Raw genomic sequence first — 25940 nt, forward strand, 5'->3', positions numbered from 1 at the left:
CAAGTCTTATTTCTTTCTATTGCCTCAAGTTCTTCTTTCATGGCCTTCAGTTAGACTTTCTTCTTGAGTGCTTCTTTTGTATTCACAAGTTCAGGGTCTACTAACATGGCACATTGAATGACTTTGCCTTCAGAGTCTATTTCAGTATGGGTATTTGTCTTATTCTTTAGTGGTTTTTGAACTTGTTCTAAATCTTCTACAGAACCTGGAACAATATTAGCTTCTGGACCTCCTCTAGAATCACAACTAGGGATGACAACGGGTCGGGTCGGGTGCGGGTTTCACACTACCCAAACCCGCACCCGAAATAGACACCCGAACCCGAACCCAAACCCAGATGATGTTCGGGTGGGAAACTAACACCCACGGCCACACCCGTTGGGTTCGGGTTTTTTCACCCAAACCCAAACCCGCAACGAAATATATAAAATACATTTTTTCTACAATTTTTCACAATATTATATATATATATAAATATATATATATATATATATATATATATATATATATATATATATATATATATATATATTCATATATATATATATATATATAAATATATATATATATATATTCATATATATATATATATATATAAGCGGGTGTGATTTCGGGTTTCGGGTGCGGGTTTCACACCACCCAAACCCGCACCCGAACCCAAACCCAAACCAGTCAACTCGGGTTTTCACCCGTTGACTCGGGTTCGGGTGCGGGTGGGTCCCGCGGGTGCGGGTCTGCTTGCCATCCATAATCACAACCTTTGGAAACATGACCACCTCAAGAAGTTTGACCCCTAGAGTCTTGACTACCAGAGTATGGAAAACCTTCAGAGTTTGGATCACTTCTAGAGTCTCCGTCAGAGTCACTTTCAGACTCTGATTCACCTTCAGAGTCAGAATCATTTTCAGCTTCTGAGTCATCTTTAGACTCTGGCTCATCTTCAAAAATAACTTCCTAAATTCCTTCAGAAGCATGTCCAACACTAGAGGCAGGAATAAACGTGTTCCAATCCCAAGTTTCTGACCTTTCGCTATGACATCTCTGCTGAATTCCACCTTCTTATAGATTGGACAATAAAGCTTATAAGCACCTTTATTATGGTATCCCACCAATAACATCATTTTGCTTCTATCATCCAGCTTCTTTCTAGTAGCACCTGGAACATATATATAGCAAACAGAACTGAATACCCAAGGTGACTCACACTTTGCTTATCTCCAGTCCACTTCTCAAAAGGAACAACTTCCTACAGCTTCTTTGTTAGACACCTGTTGAGAACATACGTTATAGTGGCAACACCTTCTCCCCATAACGAGTGAGGTAGCTTCTTCTCCTTCAGTATGCTCCTTGTCATATCAAGCAAAATACCTTTTCTTCTTTCAGCAAGACCATTGTGTTGTGGAGTATACGGAGCAGTTACTACATGCTCAACTTAATTTTTTTTCATATAACTATCTTAATCTGTAGAGTTGTACTCACCTCCAGTTCTGAGAATCTTCAGCTTCTGACCACTTTGTCTTTCTGCCTTCACCTTGAACTTATGAAGCTTAGGAACACCTCATGCTTAAACTTGATGAGTGCTTTCCATGTCATTATTGTGAACTCATCCACAAATGACACAAAGTACTTGAAGTTCAGATGCCCCAATCTCTTATGCCACAACTCATTATCACCTTCAACATCTTATGTATTAAGGAATTTAGTTTTAACTGTATCCACATTCACCTTGAATGTTCTGTTGCTTCTTTTATCATATTGCATAATCAACTTTTGATCAGAATCATATAGCTTCAAGAGATTGTCTTTCATAGTAACTGAGAAATCTTTCTCAATTAGTTGACCTACACTCATTAAATTGCTCTTCATGTCCAGAACATACCAAACATTTTTGATCAAAACAATTTTACCATTCTCCACTTTGATTATGGCCTTTCCCATTCCTTTGGCATTAAGAAAGTTATTATCAACACATCAAATCTTTGTCCTCTTTCTAAAGTCAACGCCTATCAGCCATTGTTTGTTTCCAGTTATGTGATTTGAGCAGCCAGTATCCGTATACCACCATTCGAACAATTCACCATTGTGAAACTTAGAAGCCATCAATATCAGAGGTTCATCATTAGGCTCTTTGGCTATATTTTCTTCTTTAGACATCTTTCCTTTATTTGACCAACACTCAAAAGCATAATAGCCAAACATTTTACAGCAGTAGCATTGAATTTTCTTCTTGTCAAGCTTCTCCTTTCCCTTCTGATATTTATTCTTATTAGAGTTGGACGCTTCTAACTTTTGAGGACCACCATGTCTCTTCTTGGATTCTGATCAAGAAGGCATCTAACTCTTCCTACCAAAATAGGCCTTTAAAGCTTGCTCTACCTCTCTCTTAGAGGTTCTCTCAATTAGACGCAACTCTAGTTCTTCTAGACTGCTTTGGTGCTCTTCAATTCTCATGGTACTCAGATGCTTAGAATGTTTAATAGCTACAATAATGTAATCAAACTGAGGAGTAAGTGATCTCGGTACCTTCTCAATAATCACTTGTTCTGAGAGTGTTTCTCCACAAGCTTTCATCTCATTAGCGATCAGAATCACTCTGGAGATGAACCTTCTCATTGCTTGCATGTTGAGATTCTCATACTGCTTACGTAGATATTGAAGATTCACCTTCTTCACTGTGAATTGAACAATTTCGATCTTTAATTCACTGTGAATTAAATGATTCCGAAATCAAAATAATCACACACCTCATGTACACTCGTGTTTCCCTTCCTGTGGATCTGAACCAGAGTTTTAGATACCAATTGTTGGAGCACAAGGTTGAAGATGATGGAAAAGAGAGAAAAAAGAAAACTGTAACTAACTTTTACTCAATTGAAAAAACAGTTACAATAAATGATTCTACTCTCAATACCATTACAAAGTAAAAAATACAATATATACTAAACTCATATTAGACCAAACTAATTAAAGCCTAACACAAGATCCAAAACAAACTAACATCAAACACTTTGAATGTACAATTATTCTTCAATAATTTGGACTCAAATAAGATAATTTTTCAAACTACGATATAAAGACATATAAAGTACTACACTGCTCAAACCCCATTCTAATGGGGTCTCATAGCATCTTTGAAAACTAAAGCTTGGCCTAAAACAAAATTATGATTGTAGGAAGTTAACAAAATTTCCAAGAAACTATGTCATACTAATTCTTTATTCATTCCAATTTTAGTTATTATTTACCACTTGAAAATTAAAATAATCAGAAAAGATCACCTCAAGTAGTTGATTCTATCGTAATCATAATATAATAAGTGTAAAAATTATTCTATCGTAATCATAATATAGTAAGGTAATACTATGCTGTGACAATTGAAGATTAAGTAGCTATTTCCAACCTCAAGAAAATGGAAAAACATAAGCATGAGATATTAACAAAATTAGAGAAACACGGTCAAAATTAACTCCTATAAGTGAGAGTGACTCCTACAACTAAACTAAATAAGAAAAACAAGTAGCAACCTAATTAAGCAAAAGAAAATCCTAAACTTGAAGACCAGCCTTCAATGCAGATTCTCTATTAGTATTATTAGTTTCTTCATCAGCTTCACCAGAAATCTCTTCCAAAGATTTTCCTTTAGATTCAGGAACCAACAATGTAAACAACATTCCCAACAAGTTGGCTCCACCTAAAATCAGAAGCACATTTCTCAATCCAATGCTATTTTGTGCATACAAGAAACCAAAAGCTCCTACCATTGCCCCAGCTTTTCCAGCCGCAGCCGATATTCCATGACATGTTGACCTTAGCCTTGCCGGGAAAATCTCAGCCGGAACCACAAACGTCGTTGCATTTGGACCGAAATTAGCAAAGAAGAATGTCAACGAATACATGACAACAAATCCAATTTGGTTTCCATTCAAAGTCCAATGATGGTAAGGAATGGCCAATGCAAACATGAATACTGTCATGAAGAAAAATCCCATCAATTGGATTGTAAATCTTCCAATTCTATCAATGAATGCAACTGTGAACCAGTAACCAGGAACAGTGCTGCAAAGGGCTATGAGTGTCTGTGCTCTAGCAATTTTGTAAACCTCTTCAAGGGCACTCATGGTTTTAGCTTCCGGTATCCATCCAATTGCGCTAAAAACATCTTTCTGGAAAAGATTCTGACTATAATATGCAATATCCAACAAGAACCAAGTAATAGCAGTTGCAAACAAATGTAGTCCATGACGACAAAGAAACCTTTTCGTAAACAAACCAAAATCATTCCCTCTTTGTCTTTGGTTTTGATCCAATTGTTGAACCTTTTCCGGTTCGGTTTCTATCTCAACTTGCATAACTTTTGCCATATCTGCAGCAGCTTGCTGAGTATTCTTTGCAACCAAAGCAGTGTATCTTGCAGTTTCAGGCATTTTCATCCTCCAATAGTATGTCAGTGCTGCCGGAATTGCACCGAACATCAAGACTATCCTCCAAACATAATCAGCTTGAGGAACTGTGGACAGAGTTGGGTTAACCTGAAAAGCTGGAGAAGGGTACAAGGCTTTAAAAACAGATGAAACTATAATTCCAACCGCTCCACCAGCCAAAATTCCAAAACCTTGCATAGCAAAAACAGCAGCTATAAATGCGCCTCGGGTCTTTTTGTTTGCATACTCAGACATGATTGTAGCGGAAAGAGGATAATCACCACCGATTCCAAATCCAAGCCAAAACCTAAAGAAACAAAGAGTAGCGACAACAGCTTTGGGATCATTCCCAAAAGAGAGACCAGAAGCAAGGGAAGCTATGACCATAAGCATAAGAGTCATTCCATAAACACGTTTCCTTCCCATTTTGTCACCAAGCCAACCAAAGAAAAGTTGTCCAGCAAGTGTTCCACAGAAGGCAACACCATTGATTGCCGCAGAAACATTTTGTGGCAGAGAACCTGGATTGTTGCCACCATCATAGTAATAGATACGGCCAAGCAATTTGGTGACAAGGGAAATGCAGAAGAGATCATAGGAGTCAGTAAAGAAACCCATTCCAGCAATCACAATAGCTGTGAAATGGTACATTTGTGTCTTGGCCACATCAAGGGCATTCAGAACCTTCAGTTGTTCTTTAGCCATGATGACAACACTTTCTCACAAAAGTACCTTAACCTGAAACTGAAATATACCAAATAAAGATGTTAGAGAAAAGATTATAAAATAAGAACTAATATGACAATTGAAATCATAAAAAGCTATGATACTCATAGCAAATATTTATAATGAAATCGATAGAGTAAATATAAGAAGATTCCGGTGTAATGCGAATGGTATAATAATAAATAACGGAACATGCGATATTAGTGAATAACAAGAGAAAGAATCAAAACAAGATTCCCAAAATTATAGGTAAACCTAAATTACGTGCACAGCAAACCTAATTAATTTAACATTTATCACAACAATGTTAATTTTAAATATTTATGAATTTTTTAAAAAATAATAACAAAAATGGTCCAAAAAAAAAATAATAATAATAACAAAATGTTTATATGTGCATGTCTTGCTGATTTTACCCTTATAAGCCGATTTGAATCATTTGACGGTGAAAAAGAAAAATAGTATTATTAAATTTGGTTAAAATTGGTTTAGAGGGTGGCACCACACAAAAGGAAAACAATGAAAAACGTAAACAAAAAACATAAAGAACACTGTTAATTAAAACTGAACCTACAAACAATGGTTTACTATTTCATGAGAACGAGAAATAAAGGAAACTAATAGTAAATTTAGATAAAATAAAGCAGTGATTATAGAATGGATAAATTAAAAATTTAAATAAATACCTTAATGGTTATGCGCAAGAGAGCAAGAATCAACGAATGATGAGTGTTGCGTTGATACTTTAAAATGAATATATATGCTATATTCATATACAAATCAAAGAGTCCTTCTTTATAACTATAATTTTTAATTTTTATTTTTTCACTAAAAGATGAATTTAAATTTAAATTTAATTTACTCTCGAATTCTATGCTCTTGCTATCCAATTCTACGCTTTTTCCGTATCAAACTCTAATTCTGTTTTAGGATTTTATTTTTCTTCCTATTTTGTTTAGTTGTTACAAACGGTTACCTATTTTTCTCATACATCAAAGGAGATGCACTCATGATATAAAATAATTTTAAATTATCATTTAATAAAAAATATATTATTTTATAATCTCATATAAATGATTTAGAATTTGAATTTAATTGGTATGTGTTAAGAGTCCCACATCGGACAATATATGGTCTGAACATGTCCTTATAAGTGGGGACAATCCTCACCTTACAAGCCGGTTTTGTAGGGTTGAGTTAGGCCTAACCACACTTCTTAACATGGTATCAGAGCCTCGTTTAAGATCCGGTGGGCCACCTTCTATGGTTTCCGCTATCGGGCCACCCGCCATTTATTTCCACGCTCCAGTTGTCTAGTCCTGGGCGTGAGGGGGTGTGTTAAGAGAGGCCTAACCACACTTCTTAACAGTATGCACTGACAGTATAAAACAGTTTTACACCGTCAGTGAATCGTGACCGTTAAATGCTTATTGAAATTTAACTTTTAATTTAATTAATTATAAAATGATATTTGTGAATGGTTGTGATGCAATGATTGTGTAAAGAATTTTACATTGACAGTGCATAGTAATTAATTTCTTAAAACTTTTATTCTAATTTGACAAGATTTATTTTACACTTTTAGTGCATCATCCCTAATCGTCCTCTCAGAATTTTGGTAAGTGGTCGATTTAAAATTAATTTTTATTCCTATCTATTTATTTGGTAAGTTATTAAGATTACTAATATTTTTGAATTTTATTTTATTTATAATTTCAAAATTTTAAAAATATTAACAAATATGTTAAAATAATATAAAAGCAATTAGTTATAGTTGATTATTTTTTATTCTCATGGAAGTAAAATATTTCCACCCTTTGACATGGGAATAAATATTTAAATTTTCATGAATAATTGAGATTCTTTGGAATAAAAGATTTGTGCGCATAATTTATAAAAACTTGAAACAAATATAAAAATATAAGATTCTCAACCTCACATTCTTGAAAATACAATTTGTATCCATCAAATAAATACTCCCTATATAATTTGTCGAACAAATTGATTGGAATTATATTTGGAGCAATAACATTTTCAATATGGTATATTTAAACCATCAAACAAACACACCATAATTCTTCCTCTTAAACTTTTAATCTTTCTCTAGGAAATTTGTTTATGTTAATTTGTTGATTCAAATATTTTAATTTTTTTTACTCTAATTCTAAAAATTTATTTTTTTAATTCTAATTCTAAAGTTTCATGAATTAAATATATTTCTCTCATCTATGATGTGGTTGATACTATAATTTTTATAATTTGATTTAAGTTAACGCAAATATTTGTCTTTTTATCTTATTTATCAAACTTGTTTGTTATTTAAAAAACAAGACTTGTACAAAAGTTTTTCATCGGAATATGCATTAAACATCAACACCTTTATTTTATAAAAATTTTAAATAATCAATTAATGAACTTAGATAAACATCTATGTCATTTTTAGATTGTCTTGCTTCATACATCATCATACTTAATATCATATATTTGCACTTCATGCTCAACCAAGGAAATAGATTGTAAATCGTGGGAAGAATAGGCCACTAAGAATGGTTAGTACTCATACTATCAAAGAGATTCATTCTAGTGCGGTCAAAATGGGCTACCCGACCCTAAACGGGCCGATCCTAAGCTTTTTAGGGCTGGGCCAAAAAGGCCCTATGTTTTTTTTTTTTTAAACAGCTCATGTAATAGATTAAAAGAGTACTAGGGGTACTCTAACCCTTACAAGAGAAACAGGAAAAAGACCTGAAAAACCAACAATTTAAGGACACAAGTGAGGGTTTTTAAACCACTCATAAAAATTACACATAATTCTATCTTTGGCTGTAATTGCAAGCCACCACCACGATTGCCAAAGTATCCTGTAAAATAACTCCTCCGAGTCGAAAACAGCAGCATTAAACAGAATATCATTACGCTGCCTCCATATACACCAACAAATGGTTAACCAAATAGCAGCAGCCCTTTTAGGTGACATCTTCCCTGCTAACACTATTACAAAGCTCAGGAAATGGTTGCAGCACTCTACTATTATGGGCATGTCAACTTCCAACCATAGAAAAATTCTTCTCCATAAAATCTGCACTTTATCACACTGCAACATCAAGTGAGAAACGTCCTCCACCTCCTATTGGCACAAGATGCATTGGGTCTCTTGGAGCTGTGTGATAATGCCTCTACAAAATAGTTATTTTTTAGTTGGCAGTCTGTCCAGTAGTAGTCTCCATCCATAAATCTTGAGTTTCGAAGGGACAATAGCCCCCCAGCAGAGTCGGTTACCAAGGTTCAGTTCTTCATTTAAAACATCCTCCGCTCGGACCTGCAACAATAAATCATAGGCAGAGGAGACAGTATATATTTTACGCGTATCATGAGGCCAAACAATCCGGTCATTAACATTCCCTACCGGCTTAATCCCATGCAGTAAGTTTTTCAGCTCATCATATTCCTTTGACGCCTCGATGCCCAAAACTTCTTCTGCACACACGATATTCCACACCCATTCAGCACCACACCAGGCCCTCATACTAGCAACACATTCATCCTTTGACCATATTTCCAGATATAGGTTTGGAAACAAGGCTGCCAAGGTATCCGTACCTATCCATCGACATTTCCAAAACAAAGCCAGATTACCATCGCCCAATTTAACCGTTATCTTCTCCATAACACCATCAGATTTATCATACACCAACATTAGATCACTCCACCACAATGAATCATTGGAATTAAAGAGATGTTCACCTCTAACCCAAAGCCTTTTCTGTATGTCACCATATCTCACCTTCATCACTCCACCCCATATTGAATCTTCTTTTACCAAAAAGCGCCATATCCATTTAAGTAGCAAAGCTTTATTAAAGATACCTATGTCTTTTATCCCCAATCCACCTTGTTGTTTTGACTGACAAATTTTATCCCATTTAACCCAGGCCACACATATAGGCTCGAGATTTACTACCCGAGCTCGGCTCTAGATGGGCTTCGGACTACCCGACTCTAAATGCGTTTTTAATTTTAAAAAATTAAAAAATAAAAACTCCATAGTATTTATTATAAATGAAATTAAAAATTATGTTATTTTAAACATAATACATTTTTAAGTACTATATCATCTCTTATAAATACTATAATGTGTTTCTAAATACAATTTATGTATAAATTGTATAAAATAATACTTGAATATTTATTATAAGAGAAAACTAATATAATATGATGAAAAAATGTTGATTATATTAATGTATAATATTTAAAAGAGAAAGATTGAATAGAATAGAGATAAAATTTAGTGAAGTGAGAAAAATCAATATGCTATTTCGGAGTAAGATAATATAAATATTAATATTTTTTAAAAATTTATAATTATGCGGGCCTAATGGCTACCCACGGCCTATATGGGCTAGCCCTAATGGGTAACGGGTTTTCAGGACTGGGTTAAAAAGACCCTGAAAAATATGGGCTCTAATTTTTAGGCCCAAGCCCTATGATTATTCGGGCCTGACGGGCCAGCCCAAATGGGCTAACCCATTTTGACGGCTCTAGTTCATTCCATCCGTGGCAAGCTCAAGCCTAAGTTTCTTGGCTCAAGGCCAAAACCTAGAAACAATTAATCAATTTTCTTCTACATGGCGAATGTTTCCATCACATTTTCTTTCGTCTGCATGTCATCTTATGTTCTTTGCGTCAGTTGCATTAGCAAAAAGTCTTTTGAACCTTGAAATTATTGGCAACTACCATAACACTTTAGTGAAGGATAGAAAAACACTTAGAAAGGGGGGGTTTGAATAAGTGTAGTCTAAAAACTTGAACGATAAAAACAATTTGCACAGTTATTTGTATCCTGGTTCGTTGTTAACTAAACTACTCCAGTCCACCCCCACGGAGTGATTTACCTCACCTGAGGATTTAATCCACTAATCGCAACAGATTACAATGGTTTTCCACTTAGCCCACGACTAAGTCTTCTAGAGTATCCTGATCACAACCTGATCACTCTAGGAACAAATGCTTAGACACAAGCTAAGACTTTCTTAGAGTATCCTGACCACCAAGTGATCACTCTAATTACAACTGCTTAGACACAAGCTAAGACTTCCTAGAGTATCCTGATCAACACTTGATCACTCTAGTTACTTACAAATTAATGTAATCAATTCTAAGAGTATTACAAATGCTTCTGAAAAGCTATAATCACAACAGTGATATTTCTCTTAACGTTTAAGCCCAATCTCACTAATATATTACAACAACAATGTAGTGAGCTTTGATGAAGATGAAGTTTCTGAGCTTTGATGAAGATGAAGTTTCTGAGCTTTGATTTGAACAGCGTTTCAGCAAGTTAATATTCACAGAAATCGTCAAGAATTGGTTAACCTTGCTTCTCATCAGAACTTCATATTTATAGGCACTTGAGAAGATGACCGTTGGGAGCATTTAATGCTTTGCGTATTCCGTACAGCATTGCATTTAATGTTTCACGCTTTTGTCAACTACCTCGAGCCTTGTTCACGCTGTGTCTATTGAGTTGCCTTTAATAGCTTCCAACGTTCCTTTTGTCAGTCAGCGTAGCCTGCCACCTGTACTTTCTTCTGATTTGATGTTTGTGTATACAACGTTTGAGTATCATCAGAGTCAAACAGCTTGGTGCATAGCATCTTCTTGTCTTCTGACCTTGAAGTGCTTCTGAGCGTGATACCATGAGAACTTCAGTGCTTCTGCTTCTGATCTCAAGTTCTTCTGATGCTTCCATAGACCCATGTTCTGATTCTGCTTTGACCATCTTCTGATGTCTTGCCAGACCATGTTCTGATGTTGCATGCTGAACCTTCTGAGTCAAAGCTTCTGAGCGCTAATTTGTGCATACTCTTTATATATTTCCTGAAAAGGAAATTGCAATGTATTAGAGTACCACATTATCTCACACAAAATTCATATCCTTGTTATCATCAAAACTAAGAATATTGATCAGAACAAATCTTGTTCTAACATTTAGTAGGAGGACACTTCTTACTACATTGTCATCAGTATTGTTGTTCTTCAACTTGTAGTGCAACTCACCATATTCTGGACATTGATCCAAATTTTCATACTCTTTCCTGTATAATATGCAACCATTAGGGCATGCATGTATTTTGACATACGCCAAATACATTGGACACAATATCTTCTTGACATCATAATAAAGATCCGGAAAATTGTTATCTTCTGATAGCATTTGTTTCAACAAATCAAGCAATTATTTGAAACTTTTATTCGACCACCCATTTTTTGCCTTTAGATTAAACAATTTTAACAACGGAGACAATCACTTAAAACTGGTGCATCCCTTATATAAAAGCGCATCTTTGGCGCTGCATAAATTATCATAAATATGAGCTTTTAGATAAGACGATCCTCCCTTATCATGGATCATATCTTCTAGTCGATCATCCATGTTGTACATACCAAAAATACTTAGGCCAATTTAAGAGCTCAGAATCTGAGGTTGAGAGATGTAGCAAAGAAGCCAGCTTGTAGAACTCGACCGAGTAGGCTTGAGGGTTACCCCTACTCGGGACACTAGGAAAGTCTGAAGGATCTACGGGTTAGCACATCGGTTGCTGGCTAGCCTTAGCCGAATGTGGCGGTTACAAATACGAAAGGATGTTCGAGCTGCTATGCAAAGCGTTATGTTCCATAAAGGCGGTGACTGAAGTTATGATTAGTACCATTATTATGGGTCTCCAAGAGTCACTTCATAATGGCTTCAGATCATCAATGCAAAGGTATAAATAAGGACTTCCAGCTGAGGAATAAGCAAGACATTCACTCTTGAGTTCACGCATACTACTATTGTGCAACTCGAATCCCTTAATCTATCCATTCACCCTCTCAATCTTACACAATACAGTTGCAACCTCACTGCATTGACTTCCGGGAGGTGATCCAAATTTTTTTTACATGAACACATATATTCATCATCTTCATCCATTTATGACAACTCATTTCGATTATAATCCACTTCTCCATTTCACGTCCATGTCGTATAATTTGACATAATCCATCACAACATAGATGATTGAATATTTCTTTATTTGATTATTTTATGATATTCTTGCAAACAATACAAGGACGATAAAAGATACCATTATTGTCGATAACATTTTTTTTGAAAAATTCAAGGAATTCAAGATCTCCTTTCTCATACACTGGACCTAATCTATTAGCTTTCTTCCAACTACGATCCATAACAAATTTTGAAATTTATATAAAAGGACTGTTGTGAATGACACACTAATGCTACACGCACAAAACCTAAAGCATGTGCAGTAAATCTGAATAAAACATAAAAGCACAATAATCTAAAGCATATTCAATAAACACAAACCACTGATTCATGAAAGAAACAAGTAACGATTGACTGGCCCAAAACATTCAAGCATCAGAGAATGGTAACGTATCAGACATTCAAAGAGGATGGTGAAGATTCCGCTTCCAGAAATAATTCTTCGAAGAGGATGGTGAGGATTACGCTTCCAGAAATGATTCTTCGAAGATGAAGGCGATAATTTAGCTTCCATAAATGATTCTTCGAAGGTGAATATTTTGCTTCCTGGAATGATTCTTTGAAGATGATGGTGAAGATTTCGCAATTGTTGTTGTCTCGTTCGCTCGGGTACACCGTGTTATGAAAGGAATAAAGTACCTGTTACATTTTAATTTTGAGGGAAACAATTTCACAACGGTTGCAAGATTCAACCGTAGTGAAATATGGAACATATAACCATGGTTTATCATAACACCCGTAGTTATTATAATTTCAATTTTTAAATAAAAATAAATGTTAAAGAACGAGCGCTTATTTGTACTGAAAATATGGAAAAATATTGACACTGGGATTTGAAAATTGTCAGCTAAATTATACGACAAAGGTTCTTTAAAGGAACCGTGATGAAATGTTTTTGAATAATACAATAAAAGAAGCATGGAAAAAATGAGATATGACTATGGTGGATAAATGGCCGTGGTAATATTGTGTTACCGAAAGTGTTTTCTATAGTAGTGTAAGATCTAACACAACGAGATCTTAGCACTACTGAAAATGATGTTAAGATCTAACCCAAAGAGATCTTGGCACTACTTATGAGAAACTTCGATCTAACACAAAGAGATCGTCGCTTTGTGAAAAAAGATGCTCTAATCTAACACGAAGAGATCATCGCATTGTTGAAAACAAACTCCCATCCAACACAAAGAGATTGTTACCCTTGTGAAGTTGATACTCTGATCTAACACTTAGAGATCGTTACGCTGTTGAAATAATGCTTAGGTCTAACACAAAGAAATCCTTGCACTGCTGATAATGATGCTTTGATCTAACACACATGATAATGATGCTTTGATCTAACACACAGAGATCGTCACATCGCTGAAATGATGCTTAGATCTAAGTCTAGGGGTGTCCGCAGTGCGGTTTGGGCGGTTTTGACGAAAAAATCATCTAAATCGCAAGAGAAAAAATCGTGCGGTTTGGTTTGGCGGTTGGCTTTTAAAAAAAATCCGAACCAAACCAAACCAAACTAATGCGGTTTGGTTCGGTTCGGTTGATTCGGTTTTTTACAAATATTTTATTAAATCATACATATACATATAGATGACAATATAACTTTGTATTTAGACATTCATACACTATCAAATAACAACAAAACTCGTCATATTTTGACAACAACTTTCTATTTAATATGTAAAAATTAAATTAGACAAAAGCGGAATAATAAACATAAAATAATATTATAAAACAATATAAAAGTTATTAGAATGAAACAAAAATAGAAGAGACGAGAGATTAGTGAAAGTGAAAAAGAAAAAACAAAAGAGTTGAGAGATTAGAGAAGAAGTTGTGCGATAAAAACGAAACTAAAATAGGTAACATTTGCATAAAAATGAGAAGGTGAAAAAGAAAGAATATAAGAGAGTATAGATTATAGAAAAAGAGGAAAAATGTATGTGGCAAAGAAGGCGTGATAATGCTATTAGAGATTTGAGAAGATCGGAACTAAAATCATATGTGTAAGGATGAGAAAATTGTTCGTAATCATAAGGCTAAGGTGTAATAGGTTTAAGTTTGGGTTGGATGTGAGTTAAGTAAAAGTTAGGTGGTAACATATTGCGGTTTGATTCGGTTTGATTTGGTTTACAAAATACAAACCACAAACCAAATCGAACCGTACTGTTTTGTTAAAAGATGACCCAAACTAATCCGAACCAAATACAATTTTTTACAGTTTTAATTTGGTTTGATTTGCAGTTTTCTATTTGGTTGGTTTGGTTTTGAACACCTTTAAATCTAACCCAAAGAGATTTTCGCACTGTTGAACAAGATGCTCGGATCTAACACAAAGAGATCTTCACTCTTGTTGAAAAGAAACTTCGGTCTAAAACAAAGAGATCGTTGTCCTTGAAATTGATGCCGCTGAGATCTAACACAAAGAGATCTTCGCCTCCTAAGATTTTGCTGCTTGGATCTAACCCAAAGAGTTCCTCGCCTTGTTGAATAATGGATTTTCATACCTGATACTAAGAGATCTCAACAACTTTCTTAGAATTTGGTGCTCGAACCTAACACAAATAGATCCTCGCTAGAATTTTTTGCAACCGCCATCAAATTTCTTTTTTTGTCATATGCCCTGGATTGGCGCTTACTTTCTCTCGCTGATCTAATAATCCATTATATCAAATACTTTTTGTCAAAAGATAAACACGGTATTAAATTAGTTTCTTTAGAGTTATCTTGTTCACACTAAAACAAATTTTTACTTCAATTTATAATTTTCTCAAAGGACTTAGTTGAAGCTTATATCTTTAAGAAGAGGAAAAAAAATTCAGTTAAGTCAGATGCTTTGTGGGAGAAATCTTATTTATTGTCTCCTGGACAATGTTAGTGGTTGTAATCTATTTTGTTTATAGTAAAAAACAATTTAAGTGTGAAAGCACGGGACATAACTATCAAATTGTGGTGGTTAACTAGGATATAACTTTGTTTCATTCCTTCATCTTTTTCTTTAATTTTAGCATTTAATTTGAATATTTCATTTCTACCAAGTTCCAAACAAAGAGAAGTTTTTAAAAAAAAAAACTTCAAAGTCAGTTTTCTTATGTTTTCTCACCTTTACATTGTGCACCAAACATATAGTTTTGAAGTTTATGAGAGAAGAAGGAAAATTAAAGAAAGAACAGTCAATATCTGGCCATAAACATGAGTATATAAATATCATTACAATAAAAACAGGAGCAAAAATACATTAACACTTTGTAACTGATATAAAATTAGAACTCAAAACCAGATATCGTAGTATCTACATCATTATTATAAAGCATCTTGCAGAAGGAAAAAAAAACTAAAATTGTCATGTAACAATAATAGTAATAACTTTGAAGTTGTTTGAACAGAGATTATTATTATTAAACAGGTACTGTCCTAGCAGTTCCTGGCCCTGCCATCTCAATAGCCTCAACACCATCATCTTCATTCTCACCACTCATTTCTTCCAATGATTTACCATTTGGTTCAGGGACTAAGAAGGTGAATACCATTCCAAAGAAGTTAACAACACCAAGCATAATGAGGGAGTTCTTAATTCCAATACCGGTTGGGTAACCAGTATCGGTCTCGGAGGCTTTCTTACTTTGTGCAGCGTATAAGAATCCAAATGCACCAACAATTGCTCCAGCTTTTCCAGCAGCAGCCGAGATACCGTGACAGGTTGATCTTAGCCTTGCCGGGAAAATCTCGGCCGGTACAACGAATGTAGTGGCATTTGGACCGAAATTGGCGAAGAAGAAAGTTAGCGAGTACATCACGACAAACCCGATTCTGTTATCTTTTTGTTTCCAGTGATCATAAGGTATGGCTAGAGCAAACATGAAAACAGTCATGAAGAAGAAACCCATCAGTTGGATCGCGAATCGACCCATGTAATCGATAAACGCGACGGTGAACCAGTAACCTGGAACTGTACTGCACATTGCTATAAGTGTTTGTGCTCTTGCAATCCTGTAAAGTTCATGAATTGCATTCATTTCTTTCGCCGGAGGGATCCATCCAATGGCAGTGAAAATGTCTTTTTGGAAAAGATTCTGACTGTAGAAAGCAATGTCCAACAAAAACCAAGTAGTTGTTGTTCCCAACAAGTGCATTCCGTGGCGCTTGGCGAATTGCTTGCTAAAAAGGCCAAACTTTTGGCTTTGGTTCTCATCTATTTCCTGCACTTTCGCCTCTTCAGCCTGAAGTTCAACTTGTAACACCTTAGACATATCAGAAGCGGCTTGTTTCGCGTTCTTAGCAACAAGTGCTGTGTAACGAGCCGTCTCGGGCATCTTCATACGCCAGTAATAGGTAAGAGCGGCTGGAACAGCACCAAACATCAAAATCAAACGCCAAACGAAATCAAAAGCCGGCAACACAAGCGACGCTTCCGGGTTTTCTTCATAAGTAGGAACTTTATATTTGTGATCAAATGCAGTAGCTACAATCAAAGCAAATATTCCACCAGCCATGATTCCGAATCCCTGCATAGCAAACACCGCGGCGATGAAAGCGCCTCGCGTCTTTTTGTTAGCATATTCAGACATAATTGTAGCTGAAAGAGGGTAATCACCACCAATTCCAAAACCAAGCCAAAACCTGAAGAAACAAAGTGTTGCCATAACACTCTTTGGACTATTTCCAAAGGAAAGTCCTGAGGCAAGTGAACAACCCACCATAAGCATAAGGGTCATACCATAAACCTTTTTTCTTCCCAATTTGTCACCAAGCCAACCGAAGAATAGTTGGCCTGCTAAAGTTCCAACTAGCGCGACACCTGTTACACCGGCTTGAACACCGGGAGGAAGAACACCAGGTTTCGGTTTGCTGTAATCTGTGTAATAGATTCTTCCTAACAACTTTGTCACAAGTGAAATGCAGAAGAGATCGTATGCATCTGTGAAAAATCCCATTCCAGCAATCACAATTGCTGTGAAATGGTACATTTGTGTCTTTGCGACATCGAGTGCATTAAGCACTCCTAGTTGTCCTGCCATACCAACTTTGTTGCCTGATCACAAGTTGACTGCACAACAAAAATATATCAGTTTCCACATAAGTTTTGTTTGGATAAACAAGTTATTAAGCACTTATGAATAAACTGTTTTTAAACAAAAGGTAAAAAAAGTCAAACACTTTCATTAGCTATACTAGTCTTGAGAGCTTAAAAAATAAGTTGAAAACAACTTCATAAATTTTGTTCATAAATTCTTCCAAATAATTTCATAAAGTATTTATTTCATCAGATAAATTTAAAAAGATGTTATGATAAGTCAGTTGATTACTATGCAGAGGCATCCGATTATAGAAGCACAAGTTCTAAGCCTAAGCCGTAACATCACACTTGAAGAAAAAAAATTAAGTAAATCCATCAAAATTCAAATTAAACAATGATTGAATTAAGGTATTCTTAAAAAAATTGATATTTTTACTATTAAGAATGAATGATCTCAAATTCTAAATACAAATTATTAATAAATTGAGCAAAGTAGACTTTTGCAAGAAATTAATCATTTTTAAGATTTGAAAAATAAAAATGAATTCAGCTGATGTTGATTTTCTCATGCAGAAGAAAAGAGTAAATGAAGGTCAACGAAAGCAGAAAGTTGAATTTTCTAAATTATTTGCTCTTATCTCTATGTTTAAAGGAATTTGACTCTTCTGTACCAATTCCATTCCAGACACAATTTTTCAATGAATTTCATTCCAGAACTAGAAAATGAAGCAGAGGTTAATTTGGTAATTTTTTAGTTGTGTGTTTTTGTTTCATGGAAAATGGAAAATCACCATAAACTAAACCAAGAACTGAAAAGATAAAGATAAAGGATCTGTGTTTTGTTTGTTTGCCATGAAATTGGGATCATGAAATCATTATTTAGAAGAAAAAGAGAGATCCCAAATTCTGAACAGTGAAAAAGTTATGATTTGTATATTATTATTAATTATTATTATCTGAGAAAAAAAACAGAAAGTTGTGTTTTGTGCTTTGTGCTTCTTATTCTAGCTTGTAATTGCTCAAAAACTAAAAAGTGGGGCTTCCACTATGGAAGCTCTTTTTCATGACTACAACAACATAAGTTTCCACTAAGGAAACAAAAAAAGTTTATAACAAGAGAGATATATAAATATATTTAGAGAGAAAGTGTGTTCACCTGCTGCTAGTTAGTTACAAATTGGTGGATTGAGGAGAGAGAAGCATTTGTTGTGATGTTGGGATGGAGAGATACAATTAAGAGAGAGATGAGAAGCTATATATATATAGAAAGATTGTATTAAGATAGCCATTCAAAGAATGACACTAAAGTCCAGAATCAATGAAGGAATATGTGGTATATACCCATTCACGAGACTTTAATATAATTCAGATGTTCAAGTCAACGCTTTCACAAATTATTTGCCTCCCTGTAAGTTAAAGGCTTTCTTTTATTTTTGTTTTTTCTTTGATTTTTATATATTGTTTGTAGGAGTTGTAATTAGTGAATTTCTTTAGGATGGTTTTATCTTGTTTGTGATTAAAATTATATAGGGAAATTCATGGTTGGTAACAGTTGTTGGCGATATTATCAAACTCACTATGACACGCTCTTAATAGGGGACGGGAGTTGGAAGCATCTTTGGGCTATTAAAGCGGTGTTGAGGAGCTTTGAATTGGTATCGGGCCTAAGGATTAATTATCACAAGAGTAAATTGATCGGGGTAAACATTAATGCGCACTTCTTGGGAGTTTCCACTAACTTCCTAAATTGTCGAGAGGAGGATAAGGAATTTAAATTCCTTGGTATTCACATTGGATCAAACCCTAGGCGGATTTCCTCTTGGTCTCATCTCCTAAATAATATCAAGAGGAAATTGAATTCATGGAAAGGGCGTTGGCTTAGTTTTTGAGGGAGGATTACGCTTATCAAATCAATATTAAGTAGTTTGGCTATTTTCACTCTTTCTTTCTACAAAGCCCCAAAGAAGGTGATAGCGGAGATAAATAAAATGCAAAGTAAGTTTTTATGGGGAGGGTTGGAGGAAAGGAGGAAGTTGCATTGGGTTAAATGGAACGACTTGTGTCTTCCGGTGGATAAAGGCGGTCTTGGTTTTAGAAGGCTGGATCAATTTAATAGAGCGCTTCTCTTGAAGTGGCATTGGAGGATTTTAGGAGCTTCCAAAGATTTATGGTATAGGATGCTTAAAGCTCGATACGAAGATGTGAATATTAGATTGTGTTGTGATAGCTCGAGCGATATGAAGGGGAGAAATAATTCAGTGTGGTGGACGGACTTAAGCTCTTTAAGGAAGGATTTACCGGAGAATTTTTTCACTAACAATTTTCTTTTTCAGGTGGGAGATGGGCACACAACATCTTTTTGGCATTCTCAATGGTTGGACGGAGGCCCTTTAAAAGACCGCTTCGCGAATCTTTTTAATTGCTCTTTGTTGCAACACGTCTCTATTGGAGCCATGGGAGGATGGGTTGCGGGGGAGTGGTTATGGGGGGATTTTGGCATTCCCGCAACTCAGGCTTTCGACACTTCAACAGTCATGATTGCTGGCATACACACTGTTACTGGTTTCGGGCTGCACAATGGCACTGTTTTGGACACAACAGCAGCAGAAGGAGCTGCTGCCCATGCTCTCGAACTGCCCAGCCTCATCTCGGCCCTGTCCGCGGCTGACCTTGCTGAATCGCAACCGGATGCTGCTGTATGGAGGCTTGAATCGGATGATAATTATAGTGTTGCTTCTTGTTACAACTATCTTTGTAGTTTTTTTGTTCCCTTTGGCCAGCAAATAAATTTGATGTGGCTTTCAAAGACATATGGAAGGTGGAAGTCCCTTTGAAAGTAAAGGCATTCGGGTGGAGGTATTTCATCAACAAAATTCTGACTAAGGAGTCTCTTTGGCATAAAGGTATTCTTTCCATTTCGTCGAATATAGATTGTGTTTTTTGTGCCAATAGCAACGAATCTCTTCTTCACTCGTTCTTATCTTGCCGTAATGCCGGAATTGTTTGGAGGGAAATGGCCGAATGGATTGGTTTACCCTTTAAAATCGGTTTAGATTTCAAAGAAAACTTCTTGCTTTGGAACTCCTTTTGCCGTTCGAAGAAAGTCAAAAAAGGAAAACTTGGTACCGTTTGGCTTGCTACTTTATGGAGCCTTTGGTTGCGTAGGAACGACATGGTTTTTAACAACGGAACTTGGAATTCGCGGAATGTCGTTTGGAGCTGCAAAGCGCTCGTTTGGAGGTGGTCGTACATCGGGAAAATTACTCATTCCAATTATAACTTCTTTGAGTTTAGCAATAACCCATTGTTTTACTTAAGCTAGGTTTCAATCGGTCTGCAATTTTCTCTTTTTTGGTTTGTTGGATGTATCTATGACTCTTTGAAGCTTCAATATATTTCTTGATTTCAAAAAAAAATCAAACTCACTATGAGTGTATGGATAACTGCTCATTAAGTGTTTGGCATGTGCCTCAGGTCAGGTGCATACATCATTAAATGACTATTTTATGAGATTAAAATATGTTTCATTTAGGAATCAAAATTGTTGGTATAAATTTTTGATGGGATGATGCACACTGTAAGTTAATTAGTAAGATTAACACTTCAAATTTTAAGTCATTTCATATTAATATGTGAATAAAATGGTAGAGTAAATTATGAATAAATTTTTTTTTCTTGTATTGTGGTTTATATACAATGGGAGACCAATGAACTTATGCTGCATTGGCCCAATGGTCGGCTCAGAATAGATGTCACGTTTACCATTCATAAATTCAGTATGACATAAATTATTTTAATTCAATGTTAGTTATTAGAGTATGTTTTGAAATATTTCATTAACTCAACTCAAGTGGTAGTCCTGCATCAACATCCAATTGTAGAAGCGCAACTTTAAACATGTGAGATCTCATTGATTCACTTTTAAAGGGTGAAATTTCAATTATTAATATACTACACCAAAAAATATGGTTTTGATATAAAAGATGTTCAAAAACAAAGACGTTGATACAAGTACAAATAGAGTCTTTCAGAAAACATCATATTCAATCTAAATGCATTAAACATAACTTTCAACTAGTGGTGATCATGCATTATTAGCCGGGCTAAACATAAACTGCAAATAGTCAACAATTCAAAATCATGTTCAATATATAAGACATGTATGACAAAGTAAGGATCATAATATATTGTTACTTGATCCATTATATGAACCTAAAAAAATTGATATCAAACTTGATTATTTTTGAGAGACAATGAACTCCAATAACTAGTTCTCCGTTAATTTTTTTTGTCAATGTTGGGGTGTTGTCTGCATATACTATGACGTCCAAGTCAGAAACTAAATGAGGTAGATAGGAATATTTTAGGTTTTAAATAGTGTGTTTCTTAGTTTCGATGTTTGTCTTCCTTGTATAGATGCATGTTAAGATTTTCATGGATCCATAACCTTTATATGTATGGCAGATGTCAGAAGATTACTCGGCATGTCATCTAACGACTCTTACTCAATCACTCAATTTGGTTACGTCTATTCTTGGTAAAGATATTTCTTTATGGCATGAAAAATGGTTAGGTTATAAAATTAAGGGTTAAATATACTTCATCTCCTGTAATATTAGCGAGTTTTAGTTTACCCCATGTAAGATTTGTTTAGATTCCCCCTTATAATGTCAAGATTTTGTGTGTATGACCCCTTATTTCAACCCAGATTTATTTATTTATTTAAATTAAAAATGCCACCTAGACCATCCAAATACAACCACGTAGGAATAAACAACATATGGGTTGAAATAGTCAACCAATGGGTCATACACACAGAATCTAGACATTCTAAGGGGGAATCTAAAAAATATATTACATAGGGTAAACAGAAACTCGCTAATATTACAAGAGATGACATATATTTAACCCTAAATTTAAAGACTCGGTTGTCCTTTCGGATTAACTTAAGTACCTCGAAACTACTTTAATCCAATATCTAACATTCCGTAGAATTTTACCACTTTTGCACTAAAGATAACATACGGTATTCTTTGAAGGTACGAGAAACACAAGAAAGGGTGGGTTTGAATTAGGTTGCACCAAATATAATCTTTTTGTAACTTACAACACAAAGTTAGCAAGTGAATAAAAATAAATGACACGGTTATTTTTATCCTGGTTCACAGTTAACGAAGTTACACCAGTCCACCCGCGAAGGTGATTTCGCCTTATCAATAAAGACTTAATCCACTGTAATCCAATAATTACAGACAACCACAATAAGCTTCCGATCAACCTTGTTGACAATCCCAACAAGTTCAGTTGATCCTTATCATGAAACCACTATTATCGCAGCCAAAGTCTTCTCCGGAATCCTGACTAACACGCAGTCTCTCAAGGAACCTAGCAACCAATGTTGATTACAAGTGTCTATTACAAAGATATTTCTAATAAGCAAATTACACAATATTTAAGTACAACAACACTAAAAGTTTTAAACGCAAGATACAAACAAAAGCTCCTTGCTAAAATACAAAACTATATAAATATTTTCTCTAACAGAGTTTGGGCAACGCTTTGGTGTAGTTTTGTACAACTGATTCGTTGATTTTAAATTATTCCAATGGCTTCCTTTATAGAGAAGGATAGATTCATTGGATGGGTAGAATATGAAATGCAAAGTGTAACTGTAAAGTCTTCAACAGTCATGGTGGAAATGGTAGATAACAAGTATAAGTCGGATTGTCCTTACGCCACACTATAAGAGTAGAGGTCACAGTTTACGCTAGTAATTTTATGCTCACCATCACACGCAAGTCGTTCTTGATTTTCTAAGTCTTCAGAGGCTTCTGACTGAATGTTGATTGAAGCATGTTGTAGATGGTCAGAACTTGAGTCTTTAGAACCTAAGTCTTTGAGTCTTTAGAACCTGTTTAGCAGAACCTTGTCTTTAGAGTCTTTAGCATTTGATCTTTAGAAGAGATGTCTTCAGATCTTTAGAACTTGTTCAGTACAACCTCGTCTTCAGCATCTTCAAAATATAGGACACAAAATCAAAGCTTTAGAAGGACTCAAAAGCTTCCTTGCAAAGTCACGATCAGAAGCTCTTATACTAACGTTCCTTAGAATCGTTGCAGAAGTAGCATTCTAGAATCTTGACTTCCATTATAACATAGCACTAGCATTCTTCTATAGTATTGAGTTCAGAACCTGATGATGTCACACGCCTTCTTACTAGAGTCAAAACCTGCAAGGCAAAAGCCACACACTAGAAATAAACTGTTAGTGTATAAAAATGTTTTTTAAGATAATGTAAAGTTATAATTTGAAATTAAGCTCAGATGCATAACCAATCTTGTTCTTACATTCCTAAAATCACTCTCCTTTTATACAAAATGGATGAAGACACTCAAATTTGGAAAAGTTCGAGTAATGGAACAATTACATTTAAAGATGATATGAATTACATAGTAAGAAACATGCAAAAGCTAGTTGGGTCAAAACCATCCCTATATCTGTATGCAAAAGCTCTCATTTCATGGAGACTCGTGCATAATGTCATTTCCATAGATGCCAATCTTAGAATTAGAGAAATATTATTGATTTCTAAATGTTCCATCTACACTCAAGACTTGGAAATTCTTTAACACCTCTTCTTGAATTGCAACCACACATTGCAATTCCTGACATGGTTGAAATCCTTGTTGTGCATGCAACTTGATTGAACTACCTTTGTAAACCTATACAACATTTATAATCGAGGGTGGTGTCCTTAGCTCAAGAACCTTATTAATGCAATCATTTCCTTAATTATTTGGAAAATTTGGTACACAAGAAAATCACCTCAAATTCAATAAAGCTCAGAAAAACTCTGGCATAGAACTTAATGATATAAAAAATTTAATATACAACACGTCTGCATATCGCAAATTGAATATCTATTCATCGATGCATGATTCACAATCTCAGAACACTTTGTTACAAATCCCCCCTCTCTTAAGCACCCTAAATTAAGAAAATCAATTAGAAATTTGCATAACTTTATTGAGTTAAATGTAACACGTATGGAGGAGTTTTTTTGTGATTCGTTGGACACATACTCATGCAAATTCTCAGCAAACTTGAGTATTGCAACCTCTTTTCAAACTAAACTTACAAATATCATTATGGCAATAGATCATGCTTTTAGAAGATAATGGAATCGTGATTCTCTTATTTTCATATTAATCACTAATACAATCATTGTCTATTGAAAACTTTTATTCAAATGAATAAAAATTAGGGTTAAATATATTTTTAGTCCCTATAAAATTATCAAAAGTGGCTTTTAGTTCCTATAATAAAAGTTGACTTATAGTCCCTATAAAATTACTTTTGCATGCAATTTTAGTTCCTCTACAGGGACTAAAATTGCGTGCAAAAGTAATTTTATAAAGACTAAAATTCAATTTTTTTATAGAGACTAAAAACAAAAATTGAGATATTTATAAAAATCAAAAATATATTTAACCCTAAAAATTATATTCATATCATTAGGTCTTTCTAGTTCAAAGTGTCTTCGGAAATACTTGTGTTGTATAACAAATGTAAATTTCTAAATTTAAGATAAGATTTAGCGGGACTATATATTTGTGCAAAGGATGACATCATAAGGGATATCCTTGATTTAAGTAATTTTACTTTTTGTTAAATTTATGATTTAGGTTTTTGCCCCTATCTTTTTTTTTCTTTCATTTATGCAATATTTTTTAGTTAAAAAATTAGTTTTTTTTTTCTGAAAAAAATATATAAACAAAAAATTAAAATAATAGTTACAAGTATAATTCCTATTTTACTAATAAAATAATAGTTACATATACAAAATGTACACAATTTTTTTAGAGTTAAAAATATTTTTGCCATTTTGTAATTTAGGTGGGTTTTGATTTTTTTCCTCCCGCCAATTTCTTATTACAATTTCCTTCTTTTAATATAGTTTTGCACTACTATCATACATTTGCATGTGTTTGGTTGTATGGTTTAAAAATTTGATTTTGAGGGAATTGATAATGTAAAATTGATTCTGAATAAAAGTGAGTTAAAGGTAAAGTGATTTATGTTTGGACAAATTTTTATAAAATTGAATTGAACAATAAATTTCAGTGTAAAAATCACGTTTAAAAATCATGTATGATCAAAAACTACAAATTCTAACTTCAAGTAGAATCAATTTTGGTAAGAATAATCAATTCTGCTTGAGATCAATCAAACACGTCAAAATTAATTTTAAATGTCTCAAACGTGAAATCAAACGTAGACTAAATAATATATTATAAGGTAGTAGATAATTTACCCCAAATGATAAACAACAAAAGCAAAATTCTTTGAAATGTCAAAAACGATATTAGGCATACAAGAGGAAAAAATTATAAAATATTATACTATAAAGTTGAAATCACTTAAAAATATTAAAAATAAAAACTAAGTGTATGGTTGATTTGGTTTTTGGAAAAGACAGAAGTAATTCTAGAGGTGTAGAATTAATTCTGGGTAATTTTAAGATGTTTGGTTAGGCAAAAGTAGAATTAATTCTACTTAAAGTTAGAATTTGTAGTTTCTGCCTCCAGAATTAATTCTGAAAATTTTTTACACTATATAATTTATCGTTCAACTCACTTTTATATAAATGTATCCAAACATAAATCCCTTTTAATTCAAGTAAAAAATATCGTTAACATTTTTTTACACATTAATTATGTTACTAGTTTCTTTC

The 25940-nt window shown here is 34.3% G+C and overlaps 2 protein-coding genes across 2 annotated transcripts; both read right to left on the reverse strand.

Annotated features, from left to right (window-relative positions):
* Positions 1–3390: 3390 nt before the first annotated feature.
* On the reverse strand, positions 3391–5158 carry LOC131618150 (low affinity inorganic phosphate transporter 1-like). The gene has a single exon (XM_058889415.1). The coding sequence runs from the start codon at positions 5124–5126 to the stop codon at positions 3546–3548; it is 1581 nt and encodes a 526-aa protein (XP_058745398.1). The 5' UTR covers positions 5127–5158; the 3' UTR covers positions 3391–3545.
* A 10284-nt stretch (positions 5159–15442) lies between these two features.
* Positions 15443–18520, reverse strand: LOC131644340 (low affinity inorganic phosphate transporter 1-like). The gene is made up of 2 exons (XM_058914815.1): positions 18363–18520; positions 15443–17236 (listed from the first exon to the last, which is right to left on the reverse strand). Exon 2 carries the CDS (start codon positions 17205–17207, stop codon positions 15588–15590), a length of 1620 nt encoding a protein of 539 aa, XP_058770798.1. The 5' UTR covers positions 17208–17236; positions 18363–18520; the 3' UTR covers positions 15443–15587.
* Positions 18521–25940: the final 7420 nt, after the last annotated feature.

The sequence above is a fragment of the Vicia villosa genome, linkage group LG1 (assembly GCF_029867415.1).
Source record: "Vicia villosa cultivar HV-30 ecotype Madison, WI linkage group LG1, Vvil1.0, whole genome shotgun sequence".
In the NCBI taxonomy this organism is placed as follows: Eukaryota; Viridiplantae; Streptophyta; class Magnoliopsida; order Fabales; family Fabaceae; genus Vicia; species Vicia villosa.